This window comes from Oncorhynchus tshawytscha, linkage group LG25, assembly GCF_018296145.1.
Source record: "Oncorhynchus tshawytscha isolate Ot180627B linkage group LG25, Otsh_v2.0, whole genome shotgun sequence".
NCBI classification, from domain to species: domain Eukaryota; kingdom Metazoa; phylum Chordata; class Actinopteri; order Salmoniformes; family Salmonidae; genus Oncorhynchus; species Oncorhynchus tshawytscha.
Window position 1 is genome coordinate 19641528 of NC_056453.1, and position 21043 is coordinate 19662570.

Here is a 21043-nt window from a genome sequence, read left to right on the forward strand (position 1 = left end):
TGAGTGAGAAATGTCTAGTCTGAAGCTATCATTTATTTGCAAAAGGCAAGAAAAGACATGACAATGATATATTTACTTTATAAGGACTGAATGCTAAGTGAAGGCACACAGCTGCATGTGAGCTCTCACATTTTTCAACATGTTTTGTTTTTACAATAAGATCGTTTTGTAGTTTGATAAACGTTGTTTTTCGGCAGGGATATATACAGGGTGTTACCCTTCACAGCATAAACTCCGCTCCAGATCAAAATGTCTTGTTCAGCCTACCGTGGCACTGACTCGGACTCTCTATTGGTCACAAAGACTTTTGGCCCCCCATCCTATTATAACCACCTCTGGCCGGCTTTTCCAGGTGTGATTACGACCTCTGAGGGTTTAGAGCTTGAGGTAGACACCTCATACAAGTACTTGGGAGTATGGCTAGACGGTGCACTGTCCTTCTCTCAGCACATATGAAAGCTGCAGGCTAAAGTTAAATCTAGACTTGGTTTCCTCTATCGTAATCGCTCCTCTTTCACCCCAGCTGCCAAACTAACCCTGATTCAGATGACCATCCTACCCATGCTAGATTATGGAAACTTAGTTTATAGATCAGCAGGTAAGGGTGCTCTCGAGCAGCTAGATGTTCTTTACCATTCGGCCATCAGATTTGCCACCAATGCTCCTTATAGGACACATCACTGTACTCTATACTCCTCTGTAAACTGGTCATTTCTGTATAACCGTCGCAAGACCCACTGGTTGATGCTCATTTATAAAACCCTCTTTGGCCTCACTCCCCCCTATCGGAGATATCTACTGCAGCCCTCATCCTCCACATACAACACCCGTTCTGCCAGTCACATTCTGTTAAAGGTCCCCAAAGCACAGGGTCGCTCCTCTTTTCAGTTCGCTGCAGCTAGGGACTGGAACGAGCTGCATCTAACACTCAAACTGGAGAGTTTTCATTCAAATCCTCAATCATGGACACTCTTACTGACAGTTGTGTCTGCTTTGCATGATGTATTGTTGTCTCTACCTTCTTGCCCTTTGTGCTGTTGTCTGTGCTCAATAATGTTTGTACCCTGTTTTGTGCTGCTACCATGTTGTGCCTCTGCCATGTTGTTTTGCTACCATGTTGTTGTCATGTTGTGTTACTACCATGCTGTGTTGTCATGTGTTGCTACCATGCTGTGTTGTCATGTGTTGCTGCCATGCTGTGTTGTCATGTGTTGCTGCCATGCTGTGTTGTCATGTTGTGTTGCTACCATGCTGTGTTGTCATGTCGCTACCATGCTGTGTTGTCATATGTTGCTGCCATGCTGTGTTGTTGTCTTAGGTCTCTCTATATGTAGTGTTGTGTTGTCTCTCTTGTCGTGATGTGTGTTTTGTCCTATATTTTAATTTAATTTATTTAAAACATTTATCCCAGTCCCCGTCCCCGCAGGAGGCCTTTTTCCTTTTGGGAGGCCGTCATTGTAAATAATAATTTGTTCTTAACTGACTTGCCTAGTTAAATAACGGTACAATTTAAAAAACAATTAAAGAGGAAGGGATAGTGGATGAGAAGATGCTCTTTGTGCACTTAAGAACAAATATATAAATTAATTATCAATTTATGTAGAACAATGGATGTGTGTGCGTGTGTTACCTTCCATGTGTTGTTCTTCAGGGCAGGGTATATGTGATTCTCAAGCAGTTGCTGTGGCTCTAGCTCGTGGACTCCCAGCCTCCTGAGCAGCTCTCGGATCTGCTGGCTCTCCAGTGGTTCCACACAGGAAAGCAGAGACGGGTGGACCACACACACATCCCTGTATAGTGCTCCATATACACCTAGAGGAGAGGAGGGAGAGAGTGGAACTATATCAAACATAGGTTCAAATTGGCGATGCAGAAGAAATGGCTTAATTAAGAAGCAGTAGCACTCTTACCGAGTAGAGGCACCAAACAAGTCTAGAGGAAGAAGACTTACATCACAGCATGGAAGTGTATTATTTATAGACACTCTTAAAGTAGGGCCGGGACGATACCAGTATCGCAATCTTTTTTCCTTGGCAAAAATGAAAACACGAAGCAGCCCAAACTCTTTGGTCCTTGAGTTGTATGTATGTAAAATAGTGTGCTATAGCTTGGAAAATAAATAAATGGGACTCTGAATGAGGACATAATGTTTGTTTCCAACATTAGGGCTGTTTTCCTAAAGAAGTTAAACCCGTTTCAAGTTTTGTTTCCTTGCCGCGATACTAACGAGTATCGCGATACTGGTATCGTCCTGGCCCTGCTCTAAAGCTGCTTTTGGGTTATTTTTGTCAATGTGCTGTCAATGTGATACCACCTCTGCGCCTCTCTGTGTGTGCGTAAGGACATGTGGGGAAGAGAAAACACCACTCTTGACGTCAAGCTCTCAAGCCCTTGCAGGGGGGTAAGTAGTATTTGATGGAACAATCTGATTCAGCTTCTATTTTCAAACCTACTACCACAAATATCTCTTACAGTTACAACCCTGAATATACCACCAGCTGGTTATGTTTCTGGGTAGACTTTGAAAAAATATGTAAGAATTGTCTATTTTCCCAAGTGAACTACACTGAACAAAAATATAAAACACAACAAGTGTTGGTCCCATGTTTAATTAGGTGAAATAAAAGATCCCAGAAATGTTTCCAGAAGCATAAAAAGCTTATTTTTCTAAAATGTTGCCATGTTACCTGTGTTGCTGTGATTCTTGGTCTCAGTCATGGGGAAGAAGACTCCCTCTCCGCTGAGTGCCACCATGCGCCCGTCAGCCAGTGGGATTATGGGTAGATCTCTGAGGGTGGTCAGGATAGAGTCTGTCTCTCCGTAGCCCTGCTCCAACGCACGGAAGTTACACACCAACAACCTGGCCAGATGACGCAGGCCTGAGTCTGATACACAGAGACGGAGATAGAGAGGGGGTTTGCGTCCATCACAAAGAAATATAAACAATGCGCGTGCGCGTACACACACACACACAGACAGACAGACACACACACCACCCTCCCCTCACCTGAGTTGACACCATCTCCCTGCAACAGCTCCTTGGCCATGGCGGTTGTTACTGTGGTGACGTCACTCCCCCTCAGGCGTCGTACTCCCAGGTGAGTGAGCAGGGATAGGGGCGGGACTGGCAGCAGGCCCGGATGCAGATAGGACAGAGACAGGTGTCTGTTAAGCTCCTCTCCACCGATCACGTCGCGAATGACCGGGTCCTGACACACAGCGACCTGGGAGGGTAGCTTGTAGACCACAGAACCATCTGGAGAGGAGAGAAGATGGAGACAAGAGTCAGTTGATTTTATTTATTCTTATTTTACCAGGTGAGTTGACTGAAAATACATTCTCATTTACAGCAACAACCTGGGGAAAGTTACAAAAACATAGTAAAAATACATACTTGATACAGGCACATATGATGGTTACATGAGCAGGAAGATGAAGATTTACTCAAATCTAATTTTATTTGTCACATGCGCCGAATACAACAGGTGTAGACCTTAACCAACAATACCGTTTTAAGAAAAATAAGAGTTAAGAAAATATTTACTAAATAAACAAAATATTAAGTTGACTTACGGATAGAGATAGAAGCATGGAGAACGAGAGAGACAGAAAGAGGGGTACAGAGGTAGGGTACCTGTGTTGAGTGTGGGTAGGAAGGCCTTTCCCTTGAGCAACTGTATAATCTGCCCGGCGACAGGCTTGAAGAAGTCGAGCACCTCGTCAGGCAGAGGGACAAACTGCAGGAAATTACATAGGCCCTTCAGCCCACTGAACTCTGGGTGATCCTGGAGAGGAGAGGTGAGATGATGAGACAGGTCAGAAACACAACGTGCAGAGCAGTAGTAAATGATTTTGATCATCCTCTCCCTCCCTCCTTTCTCTTACACTGAAGACGTCCATGGCGCGTAAGAACAGTTGGGGGATCTCAGAACGGAGCCACTGGTTCCATGAGCTATCTCTGTCCACATCCTCACGAGAAGAAGGAATGTCAAAGTCACCTGGAGTGAAAGAGGGGAAAAAAACAGTATTTGGAAGGCATGGTACGAGTTTGTAAGGTATTACTGCAAGGGTGCATTTTAAATGGGCAATTTGGGTGAACCTTGAGGAGAGCACCAGCGTGTGTGTGTGTGTGTGTGTAACCTTGGATGATGAAGCGGAAGCCGAAGCTTCGGAGAGGCAGGAAGGCGAAGACGGGCTGCTTCTGGGGCGGGGCTTGGATGTCACTTCCTGTGAGGTCATCACCCAGCTGGAAGGCCAGGGCAAGCTCAGTGGACTCCACTTCATCTTTGATCTAATGGGGAAACATATCACTGTAACACCATGATCATCATTACATGTGGCACTTTTTTTCGCCTCCCTTCTACGAAATAATCACTGATCTGTCTTCAATTGATCTGTGAAGGACGTGGAGCCTTGCTTTTACCCTTCCCATGAAGTTAGATTAGTAAGCCCTCATGGACGAGAGGAAAGGAAAGTACTCAAACACAGGAAATCACCAGGCAGTCACTGAGACAAGTGCTCTGTTTTGCCACTGATCAGAGGACAACTCCCACAGAGACAAGAGAATACCTGAAAAAGATTTGAGTTTGAACATTGACTATAAACAGCCTTTCAATATGCACTGTCACAATGGGAACCCCATTCAAATTAGCCTCACTGTTTTCGATAAACCATGTAACATCTGTGAGTCTGTTCATTCTCTGACGTGTCTCTACTGTTGCATAACCTCACTGCAGGTGACTGGCAGCTGGCTCTCTGAGGGGGGAGAGGGTGGAGGGATAAAGAGAAAGAGAGGGAGGGGGGGAGCGAGAGAGAGAGAGAAAAAGAGGGAGAGAGAGGAAGAGGGGAAGAGAGAGAGACAGAGATAAAGCGAGGGATGGGGGAGAAGGGAAGCCAGACTGAAAAAAGGCAATTCTATCAGACACATCAACAAAACGTGTATGTGCCTGGTCTTTCATGTCAAATATTCCTCCCAGCAGTGGAAATTAATTCACTACACCTTCCTAATGAGAAAGCCTACATGTCTGACAGAGAGCAGAAGAAGCTTTCCGTCTCAGCGGTGCAGACAGAGGAACACTTACATAACACACACACAGACGAGGAGATGAGAGGATCATTGTGTGTGTGTGTGTGTGTGTGTGTGTGTTACCTTGGTGGGGTGCAGTGTGTGTTTGACCACCAGCCAGCGTTCTGTTCCCTCAGTGTGTTCCACCTCCAGGACGCTGTGACTCAGGTCTCTACGCGTCATGGTCACCATCCGCTTCTCAGCCTGGCCAGGAAAACACAGAGAGAGAGAGAGATACGTCAGATGTCAGCAAACAACAGTCCAGTCTGAAGTCAACTCCTTGCCTCTACCTCTCAGTGTTTGTACATTGGAAGCAATATGGTGGAAGCTCCTCTAAGCCTATTGAAAGGCGTGGTGGAGCCATGACCTTTGTGAATGTGTTACCTGGTTGTAGATGGTGATAGATCGTAGGCGATGTAGGAAGAGCAGCAGAGAGGGGTGGACATCGTGGAACAGGTTTCTGGTCTGGTAGCACTCTGAGCGCAGCGGCAGACAGATCTTAGTGGTCCAGCTGACAGAACACAAACATTCAACATTGATGTGACTGCCTCTACATAGTAAATGACCGAGTATAGACGGTTCTGCTCGCCTGAGTTAGAGAGTTTTCATCTATATTTTTCGTAGCCGTCTATTTACAACCATAAACCAATGTTGGCACTAAGAAAGCACTCAACAAGCTGTATAGGGCCATAAGCAAAAAATAAAATTCTCGCCCAGAGTTGCCGCTCCTAGTGGCTGGTGATTTTAATGGAGGAAAACGGAAATCCATTTTCTCTCAATTTTACGAGCATGTCATCGGTGCAACAGAGACAGAAAAAAAACTCGACATCCCCTCTACTCCACACACAGAAACTCATACAAAGCTCTCCCTCCATGTGTCAAATCTGACCATAACTCTATCCTCTCTATTCCTGATTAATGACAAAGTTAAAAAAACATTTGTATTTATGAAAAGAAAAAAAAGAATAATGACATTTACATGAGTATTCAGACCCTTTACGCGGTTCTATGTTGAAGCACCTTTGGCAGCGACCACAGCATTGTTCTTCTTGGGTATGACGCTACAAGCTTGGCACACCTGTATTTGGGGAGTTTCTCCTATTCTTCTCTGCAGATCCTTTCAAGCTCTGTCAGGTTGGATGGGGAGCGTTGCTGCACAGCTATTTTCAGGTCTCTCCAGATGTTCGATCGGGTTCAAGTCAAATCAAATTTCATTAGTCACATACACGTGTTTAGCAGATGTTATTGTTGGTGTAGCAAAATGCTTGTGAGTCCAGGCTCTGGCAGGGCCACTCAAGGACATTCAGAGATTAATCCCGAAGTCACTCCTGCATTGTCTTAGCTGTGTGCTTAGGGTCGTTGTCCTGTTGGAAGATGAACCTTCGCCCCCAGTCTGAGGACCTGAGCACTCTGGAGCAGGTTTTCATCAAGGATCTCTCTGTACATTGCTCTGTTCAACTTTGCCTTGATCCTGACTAGTCTCCCAGTCTCTGCGGCTGAAAAACATACCCACAGCATGATGCTGCCCCCACCATGCTTCACCGTAGTGATAGTGCCAGTTTTCCTCCAGACATGACACTTGGCATTCAGGCTAAATCTTTGGTTTCATCAGACCAGAGAATCTTGTTTCCCATGGTCTGACAGCCCAGGCGGGCTGTCATCTGCCTTTTACTGAGGAATGGCTTCCGTCTGGCCACTCTACCACAAAGGCCTGATCGGTGGAGTGCGTCTGAGATGGTTGTCATTCTGGAAGGTTTTCCCATCTCCACAAAGTAACTCTGGAGCTCTGTCAGAGTGACCATTGGGTTCTTGGTCACCTCTCTGAGGTGGGTGTGCCTTTCCAAAACAAGGGTGTGCCTTTCCAAATAATGTCTAATCAATTGAATTTACCACAGGTGGACTCCAATCAAGATGTTGAAACATTTCAAGGATGATCAATGGAAACAGGATGCACCAGAGCTCAAATTCAAGTCTCATTGCAAAGGGTCTGAATACTTATGTAAATAATATGTTTTTTATTTGTAATACATTTGCAAACATTTCTAAAAACCGGTTTTTGCTTTGTCATTATGAGGTATTGTGTGTAGATGTTTATTTAATCAATTTTAGAACAAGGCTATAACGAAACAAAATGTGGAAGCAGTCAACGGGTCTGAATACTTTCTGAATGCACTGTAGATTTCAGTCATAACTGTAACTCAGCCACTCAGGAACTCGTCTTGGTAAGCAGCTACATTTGGCCTTGTGTTTTAGGTTATTGTCCTGCTGAAAGGTGAATGTAACATCAAATCTGGAAAAAAGTGATGGCGTGTGAATACTTTCTGAAGGCACTGTATACTATTTAGTATATGTAAAGACAAGATTCAATTGAGAATAGCATGATGGGTGAGAATATTATCACTTGTGAATGATGCCCATCGTGTGCAGTCTAAGGCAAGAAACAACGCATGCCTTTTTTCCTTGACTTTTTCAAATCATAGTCACATGCAACATGTTGCCTAGCCCAAAGGCCTATATGTTTTGATAAGGTTTGTTTCGCAACTAAAGTGGCCAAATAACTCCAAAACATAGCCTATAGGCCTATGATCCATAGCCTACAGAGCCTAGCGAGCCACGCAATTGCACAATGACTGGCCACTATTTAAAAAAGGATCCCAGCTTTCTCGTGGTGCTATATTTATTGGTCAATTCTTAAAATGAAGCACATTAATCTGCTTTACAACTGGTGCTATTCAAGCGCAGGCTGCAGATGACTTTTTGTGAGCCATTCTAAATAAAATACGATTTCACACATATTAGTAGGTTTTATGTAAAGACCAGATTAAATTGAGAATAGTCTGATGGGGTGAGAATATTATCAAGCGCTTGTTTTGGAGTTATTTGGCCACTTTAGTTGCGAAACAAACCTTATCAAAACATATAGGCCTTTGGGCTAGGCAACATGTTGCATGTGACTATGATTTGAAAAAGTCAAGGAAAAAAGGCATGCGTTGTTTCTTGCCTTAGACTGCACACGCTTGTCAAATTGGGAATGTGACTGATGAAGTGTGTGCAGCCTGCCCAAGAAACAGAGCAGAAGTCATGCCTTTCATGAGACTTTTATCAAATCATCATTCGCATCAAGCAACTTTAGAATGTATTTTAAAAAATCACAACACAGCCTAACGTTTGAGTCACAAATAAAGTTGCATAAATTACTCTAAATTAAGCACAAAATAGCCACATGTGCACTAACATTCTTGCGCTGGAGTCTACCCACACACTTGCACACACTGCACTGACACGCCGACACACAAACAACATACGCGGAGCACACACGCATATTGACGCCGCACACACAGACACGCTTTCACATACTCTGCTGCTAGTTTATTCTCTATCCTGATTGCCTAGTCACTTTTACCCCTACCTACATGTACGTATTACCTCAACTACCTCGTACCACAGCACATTGACTCAGTGCCGGTGCTTCATGTAGAAAGCCTCGTTACTGTTATTTTATTGTGTGCAGGGAACAATAAAAGGCCACTCTAAAATGTGCACATTTCCCTAACTTTGACTCTGCATTGGAAGCAACTCGTAAATAAGAATTTCACAGTAATGTCTACACCTGTTGTATTAAGTGCACATGACAAATCAAATTAGACTTTACTACTAGACACACCTGGTGTAGGTATGTTTTGTCACTCAGGTGTGTGTGTTTTACCTGGTTTTAGATGATGTCATTAGACTCACCTGGTGTGTGTGTGTTGTTGGCCAGGTGTGTGTGGTCAGTTTGTTGTACGTGAGCGATGCCACCACTAACCTGGTGTGCGTGTCGTCAGCCAGGTGTGTGAGAGATACCACCACTAACCTGGTATGTGTGTGGTTGGCCAGGTGTGTGTTGAGAGGTCTCTCGTCGTCGACCCAGTGTGGCAGGATGTATCCCATGGGGCCACTGGTCTTGTCGAAGCACAGATGGAATCCGTTAGAGTGGATCTCAGGACAGTCAGTCACCTTGAACACGGATTTAAAACCTATTCCCTTCTGACCTAAGGAAGGAGAAAGACGTGGAGAAACCGTTGAGAAAATACTTTTGGTGTACCTCAGATCTGGTCATAGATTGGTTACCAATAGGGTTTCAAACTCTTTTAGCTGTTACCTATGTATCCGTATTTGTGTTTGCCCTTGGTGCTGCGGCCCACGTCACAAATGGCCCGAATGTTTTTCTCCTGGAAGCCTGTCTCGTTGTTTAGGACAGTCACACAGTCTTTCTCCACAACAAAGGCCAGCGCAGGGACAGGGCCCCCCTCTGTCGGGTAACTGTTATCATCAGCATTCTGTGAATAGCACAATGAAGAAAGCACATTCTAAGTGCATTGCATACAGTAGATCTCAAAACACCTGGAGGAGCTCAGGCAGAGAGAGAGAGCGAGAGGGATAAAGTGATAAACAAGACAGAGGAGAGGGGGAGAGAGACCGAGAGAGAAACGAAAGCGAGAGAGGGAGACAGAGGAGAGAGTCAAGTCACCTGTATGAGTTCCAGTACAAAGTGTGTGTCTTTGCTGTAGAGTTCAGTGGACAGCCGGTCCAGACTGCGCCCCAGCCTCTCCTGGTGAACAGTCATCAACCTCTGACCCTCCTCATTTAGCTCTACTCCAATGCCAAACTCACTCTTCCTGTAACAGACAGCATTGTGAAACCAGGTTAGTGTTTCATTTCATGCAATGTATCATTTTATGCATTAAGCAGTATAAAGACAAACCTGATGTCATCAATTATGCCCTTGTGGCAATCCACTCTGCTCTCTGATTGGCTATCAGCGTAGTCTGCTTTCTCAGGCTCAGCCAATGACTTCCCTTCCTTCCAGGCTTCCTCTCCGTCTCTCTCGGTGTGTGTGTCTCCGAGTGTCTCAGAGGTCAGCTCATATAACTCATCATCATCTTCATCACAGCCCTCTGAAGGATGAAGATCTGTTAGAAATCTGACTGTATTTTGACTACTAGGGATATGACAAATGTAACATGTATCTTAACGTTTAAACCAGGGCCTGGAACCAAAATATTTTTTTTCCGTTTTGTTCTGAATAGAACCACTATTTTTTTTTTTCGTTCAACAGTACCGACCAGCAAAATAAAGTTCTGAACCAGTTTGAACCCCAAAAAAGTACCGGTTTGTATCGTTTCTTTCTGTTCCTTTTTCAACCTGTGAAATCAACAGATTTTATTTTTTACATTTAGCTTATTAATACCCCCCTAGAGTGGATGTCAACGCCCCAGTGGAAATCTAATTAGAAATCCACTGCATCCAACAATGTCGCACTTCCGCATCTGCGATGAAAGGTGACAGAGCTAGAGCGGTGTTTGTCAGGCCATGAGACATCTCGAAAATCACAAAATCTTGTCTTCTCACAAAATCGCCTGTAGCATCTGAATGGTTTGGCCTAGAAACTACACTGAACAAAAATAAACACAACATACATACATTTAAAAGATTTTACTGAGTTACAGTTCATATAAGGAAATCAGTCCATTTAAATAAATTCATTAGGCCCTAATCTCACTTTGACATTATGGGGTATTGTAAGTAGATTGATGAGCAAAATGTTTTATTTAATCAATTTTAGAATAAGGCTGTAACGTAACAAAATGTGGAAAAAGTCAAGGGGTCTGAATACTTTCTGAATGCACTGTATGAGCAAGAACTGTTGAAAGCACATGACCTACCAAGTGTCAACAAAAGAAGAAAAACCACAAGCCGACTGAGGAAGCTCCTACAGAAGTTAGTGAAAAGGCATTAGTGACATACGCAATTGCCATTTAATGGAGTTCCACACTTTATACAGATTTATCAAGCCACTTGGATCGAAGCAGCGCTGCCGACGAAAAAGACCATGAGTTGCCTCCCAAGTGGCACAGCAGTCTAAGGCACTGCAACGCAGTGTTGCGGCGTCACTACAGCCTGGGGTTCGATACCAGGATGTCATTAACGGCCGTGACTGGGAGTCCCATAGGGTGGCGCACAATTTGGCCCAGTGTCCGGGTTAGAGGAGGGTTTGGCCGGGGCTTTACTTGGCTCATCACGCTCTATGAGCCAAGTAAAGCCCCCCCCAACTGCTTGTGGTGGGCCGGGCGCCTGCAGGCTGACCTCGGTCGTCAGGTGAACGGTGTTTCCCGACACATTGGTGCGGTTGGCTTCTGGGTTAAGCGGGCGGGTGTTAAGAAGCGTGGTTTGGCGGATCATGTTTCGGAGGACGCATGACTCGACCTTCACCTCCCGAGCCAGTTGAGGAGTTGCAGCAATGAGACAATATCGAAATTGGGGAGAAAAAGGGGGTAAAAAAAAGTCAGCATCTTGTGTGACCACCATTTGTCTCATGCAGGGCGACATGTCCTTCGCATAGTTGATCAGGCTGTTGATTGTGGCCTGTGGAATGTTGTCCCACTCAATGGCTGTGCAATGTTGCTGGAAATTGGCGGGAACTGTAACACGCTGTCGTACACGTCGATTAATTAAGGCATATTTCATGTTTTCATAACGATCGGTAATCGGCCTTTTTGGACACCGATTATGGCCTATTACATTACACTCCACGAGGAGACAGCGTGGCAGGCTGACCACCTGTTACGCGAGTGCAAACAAGGAGCCAAGGTAAGTTGCTAACTAGCATTAAACTTACCTTATAAAAAACAATCAATCTTCACATTATCACTAGTTAACTACACATGGTTGATGATTTTACTAGTTTAGTTAGCCGATTACATTGCACTCCACGAGGAGACTGCGTGGTAGCAAGGAGCCACGGTAAGGTGCTAGCTAGCATTAAACTTATCTTATAAAAAATCTTAAGATAATCACTAGTTAACTACACATGGTTGATGACTTTACTAGTTTAATTAGCTTGTCCTGCGTTGCAAATAATCAATGTTAATTTACCATCGAATCACAGCCTACTACACCAAACGGGTGCCGATATAACAAGCGCATTCGCGAAAAAAGCACCGTCGTTGCACCAATGTACCTAACCATAAACATGAATGCCTTTCTTAAAATCAATACACAAGTATATATTTTTTAATCTGCATATTTAGTTAAAAGAAATTCATGTAAGCAGGCAATATTAACTAGGGAAATTGTGTCACTTCTCTTGCGTTCTGTGCAAGCAGAGTCAGGGTATATGCAGCAGTTTGGGCCGCCTGGCTTGTTGCGAACTGTGTGAAGACCATTTCTTCCTAACAAAGACCGTAATTAATTTGACAGAATTGTACATAATTATGACATAACATTGAAGGTTGTGCAATGTAACAGCAATATTCAGACTTAGGGATGCCACCCATTTGATAAAATACGGAACGGTTCCGTATTTCACTGATAGAATAAACGTTTTGTTTTCCGAAATGAGAGTTTGCAGATTTGACCATATTAATGACCTAAGGCTCGCATTTCTGTGTGTTTATTATATTATAGTTAAGTCTATGATTTGATATTTGGTAGGCAGCAGCAGGCTCGTAAGCATTCATTCAAACAGCACTTTCCTGCATTTGCCAGCAGCTCCTCGCAATGCTTGAAGCACAGTGCTGTTTGACTTCAAGCCTATCAACTCCCGAGATTAGGCTGGCAATACTATAGTGCCTATAAGAATGTCCAATAGTCAAAGGTATATGAAATACAAATGAGAGAGAGAAATGGTCCTATAATTCCTATAATAACTACAACCTAAAACTTCTTAACTGGGAATATTGAAGACTCATGTTAAAAGGAACCACCAGCTTTCATATGTTCTCATGTTCTGAGCAAGGAACTTCAATAATCGGTATCGAAAAATCATAACCGGTCGACCTCTAATATCCATGGCAAAAAAAAACGGGAAATATTTATTAATTTAACCTTTATTTAACTAGGCAAGTCAGTTAAGAACAAATTCTTATTTTCAATGACGGCCTAGGAACAGTGGGCTAACTGCCTGTTCAGGGGCAGAACGACAGATTTGTACCTTGTCAGTTCGGGGGTTTGAACTTGCAACCTTCCGGTTACTAGTCCAACTCTCTAACCACTAGGCTACCCTGCCGCCCCAAAGATGCATATCTCTTCCTACTAACGTTACAGCATTGTTGAATTAGGTATTTGTAAATAAAAAATTCCTTTATGATGATGATCGGAGCCTGTTTGGAGTAGTTTTGTGATAACTGCACTGCAATTTAATTTTTTTTGTAAATAATAATAATAATTTTGGTTAGGGATTTTCTAAAACTCACCTGCGTGCTGTGGCTGAGTGGGGTGGGAGGAGTCAGAGCTGTAGTCCTCTGGGAACTCCTCATCCTCACTGAGAGTCTGAGAGAGACTTCTGCTCACAGAATCCACAGGAGCAGGCTGGAGATAGGATAAGAAAGAGCGAAGGGGGAAGATTTTTTACAAAGCAAAAAAGTGGAGCTTTACACTGTATAAAAACAAAACAGCAACAGATAAAAAACAATGGACAATATTCAATTCATGAAATAAATTTACATTTTAAATATGAACTGAATTGACCCCATCACTTATGGTAATCTCCCGTTCTGACCTTGGTCTGGTCGGCTGGTGGTGTTTGGGCCTTGTTCTGGCTCTGGTTTAGGTCCTGGTTCTGTGGTGGGCTGAGCTTGGTGTGGTAGTCCTTGACCCAGTCTGTGATGCCAAGCACAATGCCCAGCTGGTGCAGACAGTTGAGGTGGCGCAGGTTGGACCGGGCTGTAGACAGCAGCACCGCTTTAGACTTGGCCTGGCCACCCAGCACCCGAGAGAAGGGCTCCAGAAACACCTGAAAGGAGGGGGATGGCGAGAGTTTATACAGGTCCAAATTGATTACAGAATTTCTTTCCACTCATGGCTGGTTTTGAATATGAACTGTAGGGCTCCCTTTTGGGCCCTGGTCAAAAGTAATACAGTACAAAAGGAATAGGGTGCCATTTCAGACAACCTGTGACTTGAACGCTGACCTGTTGCAGCAGGGCCCGGCAGGTTCTGGTGGGGATGCGGATCAGACAGTCCAGGAGGAAGAGAGCCACAGAGCTGAAACACGACCCGTCCTCCTCAGCCCGTGACAGATCTGAAGAAACATCTTATAAATTATTTATATAAAATATTCTTATTGGACTTCTGTTCACAACCACCCCACCACCCTCACACAGACTTTACAGAGATCCTAGGGCACAATAAAACTTTTGTCCGATTGCGATTTATTCCCAAATTCTGTTTTCTCCGTTTCCTTTTTCAAGGTTTACGTTTTTCCAAAATGTTTTCAGGTTTTTGCTCTCAATTTTAGAGCTAGACATTCAGGGCTGCCGCTGGCCCGGCAACATCTGCTGAGCACACCGGGCCAGTTAATCAAGCTTTCATATGGCCGTATATTTGTATTTAATCCTTTACGTTTGACACTCAAACTTGTTATCAACCTGCATCTGGTTTCCAAGCGGAGTCAAGAATGTCAAAGCCTTCCCTCTCTGTCTCGAGTGAGCCCCGCCTCAGTACGTTCTAGATACTCACGCCAGAGTCGTCATCAATTCAGAGTTGAACACAGGCACGCGCATTCCAAAATCACAGGATAAAAGTCCCCACCTGCTTTTCAGTCTTTTTTAAAATATCAGACATCCTACACAGCAACGTCTTTATTAGCAAAAAAAGGTTTACGTAGGCCTAGGCCTACCTACATGTAGCTACCTGATCACCGACAATGATGAGACAGCCTATAGGGAGGAGGTGAGACCTGGCCGTGTGCTGCCAGGACAACACCCTCTCCCTCAACGTGATCAAGACTAAGGAGATGATCGTGGACTACAGGAAAAGGAGGGCTGAGCACTTCCCCATTCTCATCGACGCGGCTGTAGTGGAGCAGGTTGAGAGCTTCAAGTTCCTTGGTATCCACATCACCAACAAACTATCATGGTCCAAACACACCAAGTCGTGAAGTGGGCACGACAACACCTATTCCCCCTCAGGAGACTGAATAGATTTGGCATGGGTCCCCAGATCCTCAAGAAGTTCTACAGCTGCACCATCGAGAGCATTACAAGACCTTAACCAACAATGCTGGTTGCACCACCGCCTGGTATGGCAACTGCTCAGCCTTCGGTCGCAAGGAGCTACTGAGGGTAGTGCGTACCAAGCTTCCTGCCAACCAGGACCTCTGTACCATAGAGTCACTTTACCCCTACCTACATGTACATATTACCTCAACTAACCTGTACCCCCGCACATTGACTCGGTACCGGTACCCCCTGTATATAGCCTTATTGTTATTTTCTTGTAAGTAAGCATTTCACGGAAAGGTCTACACCTGTTGTAATCAGCACGTGACAAATACAATTCTTGGCCGAAGCCAGTAATTTCCTCATTCGGCCAGTAGTTTCACCTGGTACTGGTCCGGTGTGCCACTGGCAAATTTACTTGAATGTCAAGCCCTGGAAATCATAATTGTTTCTTAGAAAAACAACATAAGTAGATGTTCTAAGTCCACAACAATGCTTAAACCACATCAGGAGACCACTGGAGGTATGGGAAAAATCTAAGAAACATTTATTTTTGGGTGTAGTTACCCTCTAATTTAATGCAAGAGCACAGGAAGATACCTTTAAGGTGAGAAATGTTTCTGTAGCACTCATAAACACTGGATTGATGCAAATAACCATGATATCAAGTTTCCCATCGCCTTCTTACCTTCCTTCGCTACCGCCGCCGCAAGAGAGCTCTCCATGTGATTGGCCAGGAGGGCAGTGGGGGCGTTAGCTGTCCCATCAGCCACCACCATGGAGACCAGGTGTCCTGCCGTGCCCACGGGGTCAAGGTTCATGGCTGCCTGGGAGAAGAGCTTGTCCCCTGTAGAGGTGGTGACCCGCAGGAGAACACCTGGGGACACCTCCAACGCTGACAGGTCTGTGCTCGCTGCCCCACAACAGATGGACATGTCATGTATATTTATTATGATACATTTTGTACCGATGTTCAATTTAGAACAAAAAAAAAACGAAATGTCTATATATAAGCCCACCAACATGATCAAACATTATTGGCCATCAACAGATACATTACTAACAGTAACACTACAACCCCAGTCTAAGACTGTAGGGGCTAGGGGATCAATTTGCAATGGCTATGTATGGTTCCTACCAGCGTTCCTATCAATGAAGTCCTTAAGGGGTCCGTGGCGGGGCCTGAAGACCAGCTCCCACTGGCTCCACTGACCCAGCTCATCCAGTAGAGGGCAGGAGAGGAGACAGGACAAGGCCTGGGTCTGAGATACCTCCCCTAGGATACCCACCGTCTGCTGGGCCTCACCTACACTACTGCTACTGCTGGGGGGGAGAAGGGGTAGAGTAATAGAGCATGGAAGGAGTGAGAGAAAGAGTGAACAGGGGTTTAAGATAAGTGAAAAGGAGACTGACATTTGATTTGATCAGTCTAATTAAAGGCCGACTTCACACCCAATCTGCCTCCAACATTCCAATGTACTGTACTGTAGGAGATAGTTCCAAATGGTACCCTATTCCCTACATAGTGCAGGGATAGTACACTATATAGGGAATAGAGTGCCATTTGCATCTTACCTGGTGTCTCTGGGGAGCAGGGCTGCCTCGTAGAGCACATGGCTGAGCCCTCCTCCCAGACTGAGCTCTCTCTGGCGCTGCACCAGTCCCACCAAGGTCCTAAGAGGTCCCAGCCCCAGGTCTCGACTGTCCCTCACCCCGTAGTGGGCTCTTAGACACCACTCGACGTGGGACAGCTGGGAGAAAGACACCCACAGAGATAGAGAGATCAATAAACATGATCAGTACAGACATTTAGAAGTTTTTTATTTATGTACTTTTTAAAATCATAGCAATCAATATGAGTATGAGTGTGTGTGTGTGTGTGTGTGTGTGTGTGTGTGTGAGCGTGACCACGCGTCTCACTCACCCCGTCTGGTTCGTTGGCAGATGTCGTGCCACACTGTTTGATAAACTCAAACACGTCTTGTCTGTTGGGTCTGAAGCCACATCCCTGGCCCTGCCAGTCCTGACCACCACCACCACTAGTGCTGCCCACAACCACAGCGCTGCCTACTGTCTCCTGCAGGACCTTCACACAGACAAGAGGAGAGGATGGATTCATCAATATAGAATGAGAAGTATCAGGCTGTGTCTGAAATCACACCGTATTCCCTATTTAGTGCATCACTATTTAGTGCACTACTTTTGACCAGAGCACAGGCAAAAGGAGTGCACTATATAGAGAATAGGATGCTATTTGGGACACGCAACTGCAGTCTAGAACGGTTCCTCTCCTCGCATCTTTTTCCTCATGACCACTGAAGGAAGAGCGGTGACGGGAGAGGAGAAGAACAGGAGAGTGATTGAACAGACAAAGATTAGAAGAGAAGTAGTTTATGTTACCTGAGCATGTTTGACCAGGAACTCCAGAAAGGAGCCCTGCTCCAGAGACGTGAACTCTGTGACCTGGAAGTGCTTGGCTAACTTCCTCTCCAGAGACACCACATGGGCCAGGGTGAATGGAGAGCTGTGATTGGACAGGCTCTCCTTCAGGACCTGCTTGACTGCGGCTGAGACACACACATGTAAACACAAAGGTCATTGTTGTACATTCACGGTCATATGATATGATAGGATTCTTTAACAATTTCAAGATCCAGATTCCCAACCTACACTTAATCTTATCATTGATACGAAGTGAGACAGTGATAATGAGTGATGTTAGCAGCTACCTTCGCTGGGTGGTGTGGCCTGTGTTTTCTCCTCAGCTCTCCTCTCCTGAGTGTGTCTGGCTGGCTTCTCTTTGGGCACCAGGTCCTGAGGGGCAGCCAGCGACCCCCCACAGATAGCCAGCTGGAACAAGGCCCTGGCCAGACGGTCAGCTGACACACACAGCATGAAGTCCTGCACTGACTGGACAGGAAATGACAGCACACTCCGTCAGTCACATTACGGCATTAGAGAAAACCATAACCTCTGAGACACAAGACATCATCCTAAATAGGACGGTGTGGGCAGATTTGTTTGTCAAATAAAATGTGGGCCAGAAGGGCAGTTATTTCTAAATATATAGGTCCACTATAATTCATACCTACTTTCAGGATTTAGACGTTCAAGTGTAGTCCAGAGTTGTTGTCTTTTTATCCATATGAATCATTTCCACAAGACAACAAACATAAAACAGGACTGTTGTCCATGCCTGGCCTAGATAGTGCCAGAGGAACGCAGCCTACAAGTGTCTGGTTCCACTGTCAGAACTTCAGACAGTGGAACATATTCAACCCAGCATCAGGCTGAAACAGCTATAGCTGAAGCAGGCTAGCCAGCCAGCGTTTTGTTCACTAACAACTTTTTCCTATGGCTTTGTTAAGGATTAGCCAATTAGCAAGTATTACTTACGGTGACATTTCCTTAATAAGCAGAGAAAAGACAGTTGCTCACACACTCATTTGACTGTGATCCACCTCTCTCTTACTCCCCCCCCTCTTGTTCATGGCCCGAAGCAGGGGCTTAGTGGAATTGTCACCCAGTCTCAAATAAAAACCAGGGCATGATGTGACATGTCATGGGGGATAACCAGCTAAATCCCAAAGTTTTACACAAAGTCCCCTAGCAGAGAAAGAGAGATCAGAGCAGCCTTCTGAGGGGTAACAGAGAGAAGGTTAATGAGGTTTCTGGAAGACTTAGGTCAGAGGGAGGAGGGATTCTAGGGTCAGAGTTTGACCTTTAGAAATCTAAACATTTGTAACTGTTGGAGCCAGTTCCTATATTTCTTTGGTTATGCAAATATTTGTTTATTAGGTCATATTGCGCCATTTAGATGAACTTAAAACCAGTTGCAAGATTTGAGACATGTCTTACCTTGATCTTTTTAGTTTAAATGGAATATTGGATTCTTTGTTTACCTTGTACTTATCATTTTGAATTCTACAAATATACTTTTAAAGTTTTATTCATCAAACCATTGGATTCTTGACTTTCTATGGGATTTTGGATGTGCGTCTTAAATTGTGCAACTGGTTTTGCCACGGCTAATCGAAAGCCGCTACATTTAAGTTTTTTTTTTTTAAAGCAAAAGTTAAGAAACACTGCATTTTCTGTGACAGTGATCATGCATTGGATTTCTGCCAGAAGTTGAAACACAGGCAATTTCTCTGTGCTTTGGGGGTCTCCCAGGGGGCAAACAGTGCATTTGAAAAGTATTAAGACCCCTTGACGTTTTCCACATTTTCTTACATTACAGCCTTGCTCTAAAATTGCCAGTCTTACTTTAAACTCTAAATTCTCAATCTACACACACAATTCCCCATAATGACAAAGCAAAAACTGTTTTTTTGTTTGTTTTATGTTTGCAAATATCACACTTAAGTATTTAGACCCTTTACTTTGCTGAAGCAACTTTGGCAGCGATTACAGCCTTGAGTCTACACGCTTGTCACACCTGTATTTGGAGAGTTTCTCCCATTCTTCTCTGCAGATCCTCTCAACCTCTGTCAGGTTGGATGGGGAACGTTGCTGCACAGCTATTTTCAGGTCTCTCCAGAGATGTTCGATCGGGTTCAAGTCCAGGCTCTGGCTGGGCCACTCAAAGACATTCAAAAACTACTCCCGAAGCTACTCCTGCGTTGTCTTGTATGTGCACTTAGGGTCGTGGTTCTGTTGGAAGGTGAACAGTCACCCCAGTCTGTGGTCCTGCGCTCTCTGGAGCAGGTTTTCATCAAGGATCTCGCTGTACTTTTCTCTGTTCATCTTTCCCTCGATCCTGACTAGCTGTTTCCTCCACACATGACGCTTGTCATTCAGGCCAGAGAGTTCAATCTTGGTTTCATCAGACCAGAGAATCTTGTTTCTCATGGTCTGAGAGTCTTTAAGTGTCTTTTGGCAAACTCCAAGTGGGCTGTCATGTGCCTTTTACTGAGGAGTGGCTTCCGTCTGGCCACTCTACCATAAAGGCCCAATTGGTGGAGTGCTGCAGAATGGTTGTCCTTCTGGAAGGTTCACCCATCTCCACAGAGAAACTCTGAAGCGCTGTCAGAGTGACCATTGGGTTGTTGGTCACCTCCCAGTGCTCTGACATGCACTGTCAACTGTGGGACATAAACAGGCGTGTGACATTCCAATCATTTGAATTTACCACAGGTGGACTCCAATCAAGTTGTAGAAACATTTCAAGGATGATCAATGGAAACAGGATGCACCTCAGCTCAATTTCGAGTCTCATAGCAAAGGGTCTGAATACTTATGTAACTATGGTATCTGTTTTTTGTTTTTTTTAATACATTTACCTGTTTTCACTTTGTCATTATGGAGTATTGTAAGTAGATTGATGAGCAAAATGTTTTATTTAATACATTTTAGAATAAGGCTGTAACGTAACAAACATGTGGAAAAAGTCAAGGAGTCTGAATACTTTCTGAATGCACTGTATGAGCAAGAACTGTCGAAAGCACATGACCTACCAAGTGTCAGCAAAAGAAGAAAAACTACAAGCCGACTGAGGAAGCTCCTACAGAAGTTAGTGAAAAGGCATTAGTGACATACGCAATTGCCATTTAAAACTTATTATGGATCAAATCCCGTTAGCGGGATCGATTTGACAACATCTGGTGAAATGGCCGAGCGCCAAATTCAAATTATTAGAAATATTTAACTTTCATACAATCACAAGTGCAATACACCAAAATAAAGCTTAACTTCTTGTTAAATCCAGCCACCGTGTCAGATTTCAAAAAAGCTTTACGGCAAAAGCAAACCATGATATTATCTGAGGACAGCACCCCATCAAACAAACACATGACAATCATATTTCAACCTGCCAGGCACGACACAAAACTCAGAAATAACGATATAATTCATGTCTTACTTTTGAAGATCTCCCTCTGTTGGCACTCCAATATGTCCCAATATGTTTGATTAATTCCATTGTTAAACCCCCAAAATGTCCATTTATTTGGCGCGTTTGATTCAGAAAAACACAGGTTCCAACTCGTCCAACATGACT

The 21043-nt window shown here is 44.4% G+C and overlaps 1 protein-coding gene across 1 annotated transcript in view; it reads right to left on the reverse strand.

Annotated features, from left to right (window-relative positions):
• Positions 1 to 21043, reverse strand: part of wu:fj29h11 — a 56119-nt gene that overhangs the window by 13176 nt on the left and 21900 nt on the right. The window contains exons 13-33 of the mRNA XM_042306090.1: positions 17775 to 17955; positions 17446 to 17612; positions 16970 to 17131; positions 16621 to 16796; positions 16184 to 16368; positions 15734 to 15958; positions 14017 to 14126; positions 13605 to 13838; positions 13300 to 13414; positions 9810 to 10002; positions 9576 to 9723; positions 9207 to 9384; positions 8919 to 9096; positions 5450 to 5576; positions 5150 to 5269; positions 4141 to 4291; positions 3886 to 3998; positions 3635 to 3785; positions 3008 to 3256; positions 2688 to 2885; positions 1631 to 1812 (exon numbers count right to left, since the gene is read on the reverse strand). Coding sequence (XP_042162024.1) covers positions 1631 to 1812; positions 2688 to 2885; positions 3008 to 3256; positions 3635 to 3785; positions 3886 to 3998; positions 4141 to 4291; positions 5150 to 5269; positions 5450 to 5576; positions 8919 to 9096; positions 9207 to 9384; positions 9576 to 9723; positions 9810 to 10002; positions 13300 to 13414; positions 13605 to 13838; positions 14017 to 14126; positions 15734 to 15958; positions 16184 to 16368; positions 16621 to 16796; positions 16970 to 17131; positions 17446 to 17612; positions 17775 to 17955 — 3543 coding nt within the window. The remainder of the gene's footprint in view (positions 1 to 1630; positions 1813 to 2687; positions 2886 to 3007; positions 3257 to 3634; positions 3786 to 3885; positions 3999 to 4140; positions 4292 to 5149; positions 5270 to 5449; positions 5577 to 8918; positions 9097 to 9206; positions 9385 to 9575; positions 9724 to 9809; positions 10003 to 13299; positions 13415 to 13604; positions 13839 to 14016; positions 14127 to 15733; positions 15959 to 16183; positions 16369 to 16620; positions 16797 to 16969; positions 17132 to 17445; positions 17613 to 17774; positions 17956 to 21043) is intronic.